At 40.3% G+C, this 12587-nt stretch overlaps 1 protein-coding gene across 1 annotated transcript in view; it reads right to left on the bottom strand.

The window, feature by feature from the left end:
• LOC114646923 (adhesion G protein-coupled receptor A3) overlaps nt 1-12587 on the bottom strand; it is a 557815-nt gene that overhangs the window by 51616 nt on the left and 493612 nt on the right. Inside the window, exon 16 of the mRNA XM_028795327.2 lies at nt 597-720. Within this exon, the coding sequence (XP_028651160.2) occupies nt 597-720 (124 nt within the window). The remainder of the gene's footprint in view (nt 1-596; nt 721-12587) is intronic.

Raw genomic sequence — 12587 nt, 5'->3', positions numbered from 1 at the left:
TATAAGAACCAAGCAAGCCAAGCTGAAAACCAAAATAACAAAAAATTATGAACAAAACCCAAGACAGGAACCAAAATTATAGTCAACAAACCATTGATCACTCAAAGTCAATCTGTCTAGCAATGGCATAGCAAGCATCAAAACAAGTGCCTCAAAATGGCAACACCCAGGTGGAAAAAAAAAAATCCTATTCTTTTGCCACACCATTTTGAACAGTGTTAAACACCAAAAGGTTTCAGATATTTTTGAGACCAGGGAATAGCTCCAAAAAATTAAAAACAAACACTAAATCATGACAGTGTTGATTACATCACAGGGCATGACTTCCAAGGCAATGCCTCCTTCTGAATGTATCTTGACAGTGAATACTTGTTTTTTCAGTGGCCGGCAAAGGAATTACAAAAAAAGCTCAAAAACAAAACGAATATAAACAACAAAAATGAAGCTAAACTGTATGACATTCGAAGCCTCAGAAAAAAATTCAACAAGTCAACAAGGAAAATGTAATAAACCCTTCAAAAATTCACAAAGGCCTACAATTCATTACAAAATATTATTGAAAACAACTCATCAAAGAAATGAACTGATATACTCACGGCTTGGCAGATGATTGGATATTTTATGCGGTTAATGCCTCCAGCAAACACAGCAAATGTTAGAGCAGTATGAAAACAAAAGTTGAGGAGCATATGGCAGCCCTTTCTGCTTATTCGGATTGTGCTACAAATAAAGAAAATAGAAACACTCTATTAACACAGCAGTTCATTTAAGAGATATACTTTCTACCATTCATTTTTAATATGCTTTTATCTGCAATTATTATTTAACATGCAGCTTAATATTTTTACCTTTAAGAAAACTATTGCAATGATCAGCTTCAGAGGCTGTATTGAACACAAAAAGTATCTGCTGCACCCTAATTTAGTTAATTTTATTTGATGGAAATCTTAGGCAAGTTTTATTATATACTGGTACACAAAGCAATCACAGAAAACTTTTTTTTTTTATATCTTACACATATTTAAGATGTCCTAAAAATGATTATGTTCCTCCTTCACAAAAACAACACATGCACCGATTGTGAATCTGTGCCACTCTGACAACAGGTTGCCAGAGCAAAGGCAGCACATAGACTGGTCTTATAGGCATTCTCTGGTAAAAAACGATATAACCACACTAGAAGAGGAAGAGAGAAAAAAAATGTGTACTATGTGGCAGTAAAATCTCATAGCCATTAGTAATACATGATCCTACATAAAATTGGAAACTTAAGAGATATATTGTGGACTTGGCCCTTTAAGGCCACCAGAAGGCTCAGGGATGCATTAAGTTCAAGTGCCACAAAAGGAAGGTTTAATTCTGGCACCCGTAGACCAAACAGAAGTCCACCCAGACCTCAAGAAGAGATTTAAAGAGGCCAGCATAGTTAGAAAGGAATAGAGACCAAGGTCAGAGAGAGACAGTATGGATAGTATTAAAAAGTGCTTGGGTACAACACTGTAACAGGCAAGTGAGTGAGCCATCACAACATGCAGACAAGGTGCATAAAACACAGTAATTTTGATTTTGATTCTGGATGCTGTGGCTTGCTACAAAAGCACTGTTATATTCAGGTCAGAGCAGGTTGGGAGGCATGGCACTAGTACAGTGCATTGTTGCACCCACCACATGACAAAACACCTCAGGATACCAGTTGGCAACCTCCCGGGTAGACAAGGGGTTCCCATCCTTGGGAAATGGCTCTCTATCTGCTGCAGCCAGGTGCTATGTGGTTGTCCTCTTTGCCTGTTGACACAAAGTCAAACCAGCGGTACCCAAGGATTCTCCGAAGAGAAACAGCACCAAAGGAGTCCAGTCTTCATCGCAGGTCACTGGATAGCATTCATGTCTTGCAACCATATAGCAAAACAGGAAGCACCAGGACTCTAAAGACTTGGAACTTTGTCCTTTTGAAGAGATATCAGGAGCACCAAACACCACTGCTGATGGTTATGCCCAAAAGGTCATTAAAGGCCTAGATCTTGGCTTTTACCAAGGACACTCGCAATCTCAGACACTCAGACTCCTCGCTCAGTCTCTCGAGAGCCTCGATTAGAACCTCCATTGACTCTGTGAAGATCACAGCATTGTCGGCAATGTAAACCATTTCTCCTCTATTATTTAAATAATATCCTCTCTCTTTCCTTCTAAATATTTTTCTTATCTAGTAATAACTTGCCTAAAGCCCACCCACCAACCTCCAACAAAGAAAAAAAATAAAAGGACTGTATTGAAGGGAAATGGACATATTTTAAACAACAATATGTTTGAATGGTGTGGGTATAATTTATTGTTTCCGAACATGAAGATATCAATTGTTTGGTAAAAAGTAAATTAAGATGTTAGAAAAGAACATAATAGTTTGATTTTGGGGCTGAACTCACACCAATGCAGTGTAGTAAATAGATGAGGTTAGAGATGAGGTTTATAATGTGTTGGATATTTTATTGAACACATAAAAAACCCTTTCTTAACCTGTGAGATAGAAGGGCGTCCAGTTTCTGATTTTACCAAGACCTAAGAATCAGTGTTTAAAAGAGAGGTGGGTTTGTAAAAAAGCCATAGTCTGTTTTGGACCAAGTGCATCCTTAGATTAAAGGAAATTTCGTGCTCTGGAGTGCCAAGTCCCCTGAGGCACTTTAGTGATGACTGCTAAAGGATACATACAGCCGTTCTTGCACCTTCAGAAGGTGATGTAAAGTACAATGCAAACAAATTATTTCAATTTAATAGTAAAGAATCCTCTCAAGAAAATCACTGAAAATTGGAAGTTGAAACTTCTAGCGGAAGTACATGTTTTACTGTATGTTATGTTTTCCTTTTACCTTCATACATATGTTCAGTTCTTTGGGTTTGTTGAAGTGTGCAATATAATAATAAATTGAAATGAAATAAATATCAACAAAACATTTCCAAAAGTGAAAAAAGTAAAATTTAAAAAATATTTAAATACAGTTATACTCTGAAAAAAACAAACAACAAAACAGTAAACAGACTCTTACAAAGACTTTCTTGTAGATTTAAATTACACAATTATTTCTAATTTAAACAGAGACCTAGTACTTGATTTTAATTTTTTAGTTTCCAAGAAATGAATATACTTTATTTTACAATATGAAGTAGTTCTGTAAAAAAAAAACTACACTTAAGCATTGAAATGTGGGTAAGCACTTCTACCTCCTTTACTAATAAAAATAGCACATTGTTACTGAATATAAAATAAAATATCAATTAAAATGAAAATCCATGCATTATAGGAAAAAGAAAACAGCATTAGGACTGAGAATAATTGTTTATAATCTTTATACTCAGAAATTACCCATGAAAACAAAGGTAATTAGCTAATCGATATACTAAAGTTATTTGCACCAGTGATCAGCAATGAGCTACTTTTAAAACTATGTATAGCGGCTCTAGATTAAATTTCTCACTTGGTAGCACTGGTGCTCCTTAATCTCTTGCCAAACAGCACAGGCTGAAATACAGTTTTGAACTCTTATTGCACAATTAATTTTTGCACCAATGCTTGAAATTTTGAATTTATTGAATGCTTCTTAAATGAAGACAATAAACTAATGCTGATCACACTCTTTGCTGCCTGTGGATGTAGTGAGGATGCTAACTTTATTGCAGCACTCATTCCTAAACAACAGCAACTGTGTGAGACTTGGACTTATACTCTACGCATCGTGCTATATAAGCTAAAATTCTGTTAAGTCTTCTTAATGGCTTCTGAATATTGTCTGGCAGTTGATAGTGTTCAGTCCAATACGACTCCTAGATCCTTCTCATAAGGTGTACTTTAAATTTTCAGACCTCCCACTGTGTATTCAAACCTAACATTTTACTTCCTATATGTAACACATGTACATTTACTTATATTAAATTTCATCTGCCACAAATCTGCCCAAGCCTGTATGCCATCCAAGTACCACTGTAATGATGCAATACAATTCTAGATTATCTGCCAATCCACCTTGCTTGGTATTATCTGCAAACTTGACCAGTTTGTTACTTATATTCCTATCTAATTATTTACTGTATTCAGTGGAACCTCGGGTCACGAACGTCTCGGAACATGTACAAATCGGGATACGACCAAAAAGTTCGCCAAACTTTTGTATCTGTTCACGACCACAAACTTGGGTGACGAACAAGCCAGTTTCCCTTCCTGTTCATGCGTGCCGATGATTTCTGCACGTGTTCAGTCTCTCCTTGTGCATTCGCTGTGAACTCTTTGTGCTCTATTTCGTTTCCCTTCTGGTTCGTACGTGCCGGTGATTTACGCACGTGCTCAGTCTCTCCCTGTACAGTTCATTGTTCTTGGTCAGACGTGCATCGTGCAGAGGGACTTTGTGGTATATGACAACAACTTGGCTATAATAGGCAAAGCACAACAACGCTTCTATTTTCTCAGGAAGCTAAGGAGAGCTGACCTCCCCCAAAAGCTGCTGGTTAATTTCTATAGGTGCACTATAGAGAGCATTTTAACTAACTGCATGATGGCCTGGTACAACAGCTGCACCAAGGCTGCTAAAGAAGCCCTGCAGCGGGTCGTAAAAACAGCAGAGGCCATTGTAGGGACTGAACTGCCATCACTCAAACTCTAGTATAAGACTCGCTGTGTGAGAAAGGCCAAAAACATTCTCAAGGACAAAACTCACCCTGGAAATTCTTTGTTTGAGCTCCTCCCGTCAGGCAGACGCTTTAGGTCAATCCGTGTACGCACAAACAGACTAAAAAATAGCTTTTTCCCATCTGCCATAAACTTTCTGAACTCTGAATCTCCTCAGTCTGATACCATTTTTAATTGAACATGTGCAATAAGCTATATTGGTAATGTGCAATATACTAATGTAATACAATATACTGTAGAATATGTAATGTACTATTCATTAACAGGCGCAATAACAATTTATGCTGCTGTACTTTGAGCAATAATAATAATTTGCTCTGGTTACTTGATCACTTTACACTGTATATGACATATTTGGAATTATTTGACTTTTCTTTAAATGCACCTTGGGGCTGTCACAAAAAGTAATTTCGTTGTGTTACACAATGACAATAAAGTGCTTGAACTTGAACTTGAACGTCAAGAGGCCAGTTTTAAATAAATAATCGCGTGGTGGTTGAGTGGCTGAAGCAGTTCCAGGGGAATTCGTGGTGTGGGCATTTCTCACCTAAGTGCACAGGTGAGAAACCGTCCATGTCCGTAATTGGTACCGGGGCTGCTGATTGCTACAGCTGCCACGTCCTATTCATAAATAGAAGCGCGAGGCGGCTAAAGGGAGGAAAAAGAAAAGAAAGACGGAGATTGCGGAATGAGGAAGTAAGCAGGAAGCAGTGTGGAAAGAAGCGGTGTGAGCGAGCAAGTGAGTGAGCGTGTGCTCGCAGGCAGGCAGCTGGACAGTGAGCCTAAGCAGGGGTGTTTGGCCAACACTCGGTGGGGCAGAAGGAAGCGTTCGCTCCAGCTGAGCGATCAAGGAGCTGGAGTGACCAGAAGAAGGACGGCTGGCCGCGTAAGGCCGAGAAGGCAGCGGGAGTCGTGAGGCTTGGGTGGTGAATTCCCTGATGTGGGCGTATTGGTCGCCAGTGAAACCAATTCTCGGTCTGGAGAGAGCGCGACCAGTTAAAGAATGCACCGGGCTGTTTTTAAAAAGACTGCTTCCAGCATTGTTTTAACCTCGTTGTATTTAATGAAGACTTTTTTCTATTGGATTTTAACCTCCACTTCACTTCTGTTTTTATGGGATTATTTATTGAAGGATTCTGAAAGCACTGCACTTTATTTAATTTGAACTTTGTTGTTGATTGTTTTTTTGTTGATTTTCATAAAAGCACTTGGCACTTTTTGCACCATCCCCTTGCTCCATTGTAGTGCCTCACTGTCATGCTCATCAGTAGCATTACCGGCGGTGATGGGTTTAAGGGCTCCCGGAAGCGAGATGGGTGCATGCAGCGAACCTGCATCGTCACAGACTTTACCTCAAAACTGTAATCTCCTCTCCACCTAGTTCCTCCTCACTTCCTTCATGTCAGAACTCGACTCATGCAAGGTTAGTTTTCTTGGTTGTTTATGGTTAGTTTTTGTATAAATTAAGGATTTTTCAAATGTTCATTTTTTTTCCCTGTGCTTAAAACTCATCAAAAAAAAAGTGTTTACAACGAGCGGTTAGTAAGGCTGTAGCGTGAACTCTTGCAATGTTAGTTTTCTCAGTGTTATTCAATGTTTTTACATTTAGTTTACTACTAGCAAAATACCCGCGCTTCGCAGCGGAGAAATAGTGTGTTAAAGAGGTTATGAAAAAAAAAGGAAACATTTTAAAAATAACGTAACATGATTGTCAATGTAATTGTGTTGTCATTGTTATGAGTGTTGCTGTGTTTTATATATATAAAATACACACACACACATATAAACATATATATACATATACATATACACATATATACATATCTACATATATATATATATATATATATATATATATATATATATATATACATATACACATCCACATATCAACATATATATATACACATATATATACACACACACGGTTTATGGGTGATGATTGTTTTACTCTTTTTATGTTTATTTTATTTTATTGTAGAATCAACTCCTATCTGCGCACAGCAGGGCAGCCGTGGGCGGATGCGTATGGTGTATTCACTCCATGTTATCGTGCATTGCGCTGTCACTGGTATTTTGATAAAAGAATTTGAACAACATATAAGAAGCGTATAAATTATTAAACAGTAAAACATTAAAATTTAAGAAGTAAAGTTACATTAAGTACTACTGCAGTGCCTTCGGGTATACCTCATTTTTTGTTTGCCCATTACATGCTTAAATGTATAAATTTTTTGGTGCACCTACCCGAGAACACGCGACATATAACAGAGCGTGGGAGAAGCATGGATTTTAAACACGCGTTGAGTTCATCTGCTGGTCTCCCTTGTGGAATAACTGGTAATGTTTGACTAAAATGTACAGCGAGTAAAACGACATTACCTCCTATTTTTTTTTTTACGATCTCTGAGATCTTGCTTTTTTCGGTTCAAGGCTTCATAAGCTCTTTTATGTTGTATGGTGTACTTATCCCAAACCATCATCTTTGAATGTTGCAAGACTTTCGCCTTGTATGTAGATCGGGGTAATTACATTCATTGCATTCCTAGTCTGAATCACAATGTGATTGTATGGGTGGTTACCTGGCACTGTAGGGTTGCCACCCGTCCTTTAAAATACGGAATCGTGCCGCGTTTGAGAATGAAATTGCGCGTCCCGTTTTGAATCAATACTGGACGGGATTTATCCCGTATTTTTTTTATCATTTTTTTTTTAAAGCAGCGTCTCATGCAAATCATCCCACACGCATTTTATGAAGATGCCTCCTTTCCTAGTTTTGATTGGGTAATACTTGATGTCATCGTTAGTTTGATTGGTGTTTTTAACTGTCCAGTGAAAAGGGCGTGTCTTTTAAGTACAGTCTGCAAAGTGTTGGCACTGAGATGTCGCGTCAGCGCCATAGTTGAAGCCCCTAACGTTGCGGTCAGCAAGTCGGCTAACATCCGCCATGTGCCGTCTTTCAGTTGCGAGAAGCAGATCATAGAATGGTTGAAACTGTTGCCCCTAACGTTGCGCCACGGCGTGTGGTTCGTTTATACCTCGTGTCTTCTCATTAAACTTTTATCTCGCGAATATGTTATTGCAATCCGCAGCGGGAGCGTTTCTATAAACTTAATTTAAACTTACGTTTTACACCGTGCTTTGTTTCCCTTATGAACATGCTTGTATGCTTAACTCGCTCCGTTCTCAATTGTTTAATAAATTTTTTGCTCTTCGCTGTTTGCGGCTGTTCCTCCATTTCCCCCTACTTCGTTGTTTTATCTCGCGAATATGTTATTGCAATCCTTAACGGGAGCGTTTCAATAAACTGATTGAAAATAGTTTTGCATTTACCTTTTAAGTAAAAGGCGAGCTTTTAAGCCTGAGAAATCACCGCGTAAATGCACACGTTTAATTGGACATGTGTTAATATGTATGCTTACACAGTATTAAAAGACAGTCAAAAATTAACGTCATTTACCTTCGTTCCCGCGTGTGACTCGTGCTGTAAATCTCTTCCTTGTTTTTAGTTCACGTGATTACGTAGGAAGCGTCATGACGCGATACGTGACTCCGCCTCCTCCATTACAGTGTATGGACAAAAAATATGTTCCAGTTATGACCATTACGCTTTGAATTTCGAAATGAAACCTGCCTAACTTTTGTAAGTAAGCTGTAAGGAATGAGCCTGCCAAATTTCAGCCTTCCACCTACACGGGAAGTTGGAGAATTAGTGATGAGTCAGTCAGTGAGTGAGTGAGTGAGTCAGTCAGTGAGGACTTTGCCTTTTATTATTATAGATTACACTATGCATTCTATGGTATAATTAACTATTTTTGTGCTTAAAAATCTTTAAAAAATATATATTTACATACAGTTCGTACGGTCCGGAATGGATTAAATGTGTTTACATACAATCCTATGGGGGAAATTACTTCGGGTCACGACCAAATCGGGTTGCGACCAGAGTTTTGGAACGCATTATGGTCGTGACCCGAGGTTTCACTGTGTGTGTGTGTATATATATATATATATATATATATATATATATATATATATATATATATATATATATATATATATATATATATATATATATATAGTAAAACAGCAGTGGTCCTAGCACTGACCCCTGACGAACACTACTCTTAATGTCAGACAATTCTGATAAGGTTCCTTGCACCGTAACACTCCTGTGTCTGAACCAATTTTGCATTCATCTACAAACATCTGCAGGGATCTGTGGTATCCGGGGTGAACTTCTCCAGGCTGGTGGTAAGGCTGTCCTCCTGGCATTGCAAGCAATCTTTGCTTCCATTTGGGAGACTGGCATCATCCCAACTGAGTGGAAAATGGGACTTGTCGTCCCAATCTGGAAAGGGAAGGGTGATCGCCTGGATTGCAGCAACTACAGGGGGATAACACTGCTCTCGGTGCCGGGTAAGATCCTTGCTAGGGTCGTCCTCAATAAGATCTGTGATCACTTGCTCACCTACCAGCGATCGGAACAGTCTGGTTTTACACCTAAGAAGTCTATCATCGACCACATCCTGGCGGTTCTCATGGAGCACAAACGCGAATATCGGCAGAGTACTTTGCAGCTTTTGTTGATTTTCACAAAGCGTTCGAGTCAGTTGATTGAGCTGCCCTGTGGGACATCCTGAGGGTTCGCGGAATCCCCTCGAGGTTGCTGGATATCATGGCCAGCCTGTACACTGGTACTGTGAGTGCTGTGCAGAGTGGAGGCAGGACCTCTGCGTTTTTCCCAGTTGATTCTGGGATTTGTCAGGGGTGTGTTCTTGCTCCTACTCAGTTCAATGCTTGTATGGACTGGGTGTTGGACAAGGTCATGGGGTCCAGCGGCTGTGCGGCATCTGTTGGTGAAGAAAGATTCACAGATCTTGACTTTGCTGATGATGCTGTGATCTTCGCGGAGTCAATAGAGGCTCTGATCGGGGCGCTTGAGAGACTAAGTAAGGAGTCTGAGTGTCTGGGCTTGCGAGTGCCCTGGATAAAAACCAAGGTCCAGGCCTTTATTGACCTTTTGGGCACAGCCATCAGCAGTGTGTCTGTTTGCAGAGAGAGTGTCGACCTTGTTGAGAGGTTTACTTACCTTGGTAGTGACATTCATGTCTCTGGTGACTCTTCCTATGAAGTCAGTAGACGGATTGGGAGAGCATGGGGGGTCATGAGGTCGCTGGAAAGGGGTGTGTGGCGCTCCTGATATCTATGCAAAAGGACGAAGGTCCAAGTCTTTAGAGTCCTGGTGCTTCCTGTCTTGCTACATGGTTGCGAGACATGGAGACTATCCAGTGACCTGAGATGAAGACTGGACTCCTTCAGTACTGTGTCTCTTCGGAGAATCCTTGGGTACTGTTGGTTTGACTTTGAGTTGAATAAGCAGTTGTTCTTGGAGTCCCGAATGAGGCACATTACCAGCACTGTGAGTGAGCGTCAGTTACGGCACTACGGCCACGTGGAGCATTTACCCCAAGGGTGATCCGGCTCGTAAGATCCTCATTGTTGGGGACCCGAGTGGCTGGACCAGGCCAAGGGGTCGCCCATGTAACACCTGGCTGCGACAGGTAGTGGGTCATTTCCGGAGGATGGGACTGGACTGCGTGTCAGCCTGGGGGGTTGCAAACCGGGATCCCAAGTTGTTTTGTCGTGTAGTGGGTGCAGCAACGCACTGTACCACTGCATACTTCCTAACTTGACTTGACTTGACAACAAACATCACCCTGAACTCCAACTAATTTTAGTTTGATTCCCAAACTCTCATATGGCACCTTATCAAATGCTTTCTTCTATGGTAGTTCTTTCCGGCTTCACCCAGGCATAACTATTACTGTAGCTTATCTAGTGGAAATATTCTCCGTCTCCTGTGATTGACCTAGCTGGGAAAGGAATTCAGTTCCAGTTCCAGCCCCTGGCACTTTATCGACAGTGGTGAGTTCAAGAGGCTTGCAAATGCTACAGGACTCTTGGGGCCAACCTGCACTGTATCATTTGGTGGCAGCAGTGGGATGAGCCAAGGTGGTGAAGACTGAAGAAATAGAGAAGAATCAGCAAGTAGGCTAGGTGCCTGACTTTTCAAAAGAACCCACGGACCTAAGCCTGAGAAGGACATTTCTAAGAACTGAACATTTTATTCAACATTTATGTATTTTATTTTAGCCTATACTGTATTTTCACAAGTACCTGCTGGTACAATTATATACATGCTAGACTGTGAAAAGTGTTTTTATATGTGTGAATAAATATGACAAATGAAAATGACTTCACTCAACAAAGATATTTCACTGGTAAATGAGAAGAATTTGAGCATGACCATCTGATAATGACTATGGAAAATACATATACAGCAACAGCTGCTTCTCTTGTCATTTTCATTCATGCTGGTATTAATAGGTTGTGGGAAACCAGCCCGGACACCAACACAGACAGACACAGGAAGTCCCAAACACACACTTTAGTCCCGCACACAACACAGTGCCCCTGCACCAAACACCCTTTCAAAGTCCGGGCCTCTTTCTGGTCCTTCTTCCACTGCCTCCACTCCTCTCCTCCGAGCTTTGTCTTCTTCCTCCCGACTCTGGCTTATGACTGGAGGATGGCGGCCTCTTTTATATCCATCCAGATATGTTCCAGGTGCCCTCTGACGATCTTCCTGCGGCACTTCCTGGTGTGGCGGAAGTGCCGCATGAGCACCCGGAAGCACTGCGGGTGTCCCTGGTATTCCTTCCGTCCACACTTCTGGGTGTGGCGGAAGTGCTGCCATCCACGGCTCCTCCGTCATCCGGGTGCCCCCTTGTGGTGGTCATGGGCCCCAATAGGGTTGAGCTTCCATGCTCAGTTCCCGTGGCCCCCATACAGACCAGGGCGGCTGCCCTCTCGTGGCCCAGGGGAGGTATAATCCCTCTCCCGGTCCTTCCAGGCATCCCGGCTGGACATTAGCCCCCAGCCGACCGCAACAAGGTACTAAACTCTTTTACCATTCTTCAACAAAACAAATTGTACAGAATTAACAAAACAGAAAACAGATGAAAAAATGCAATGCTAGGGGAAAATAGAAGCACAGATTGAAAAATCTAATAAAAATAAGAAAGTATTAACATTTCTCTTGTTTGATTCTTAACATTTGCAGCTTAAAGTTTGCCATTTCTTTATTTAAACATTTTGCTTAATCACTGCCCAACCCTTCACACCCAACATTGCTTTTATTTTTTCATCTGACTTCAATGGATTGAAATTTGCAATTCACTTAACGATCGGTGTCATCCAATAACGGCTAAAAAAAAAATCATACATTGCATCATCATACAATGTTATAAATGTCTATGGCTATGACATTACAATTGAAATGGCTGAAACATAGATGTGCAGAAACTTCAGCCGATCTACATAAAGCCAAAAACAGCATTCTTCATATTTTATTAATTTTAAGTTTGAATATGTTTATGAACAAGTTAAACAACACCTGTTGACAAGTAGGCAAGATTAGATTTCTAGCAAAAAAATGAGGAGTGGAAATAAGGAGGAGCCCGCTATTATTTGATGTTTTGTAACATTTTCAAAGATGCAAAGCATCTATGTAATACCAGTGGTAATGTAAAGCATCTATGTAATACCAGTGGTAATGTACATAGAAAGGGCACTATAAAAAACAGTTCATAGTGCTGCAAAAATCAATGCTTTTGCTCTTATGTGGCACTGTAATAATCTCTTGTATAGTCATGCAATTGTGAGTCTCAAATTCCCATGTGCCATTGTCTTCAGTGTCATAGTGTCCAAGATAATTTGCAAGATGGCATACTCAATTTAGCATGCATACTGTCCTATGTCAAATCCAGAGCTAGAATAGCATACAATATGTTAATGAACAAAATATGAGAATTCTTACATGCCTTCTTAGAAGACAGATTCTGAAAAT

The sequence above is a fragment of the Erpetoichthys calabaricus genome, chromosome 2, assembly GCF_900747795.2.
Source record: "Erpetoichthys calabaricus chromosome 2, fErpCal1.3, whole genome shotgun sequence".
NCBI lineage: Eukaryota > Metazoa > Chordata > Cladistia > Polypteriformes > Polypteridae > Erpetoichthys > Erpetoichthys calabaricus.
Note: the sequence above shows the minus strand (reverse complement) of the source record. Positions and strands in the feature narration are given on the sequence as shown.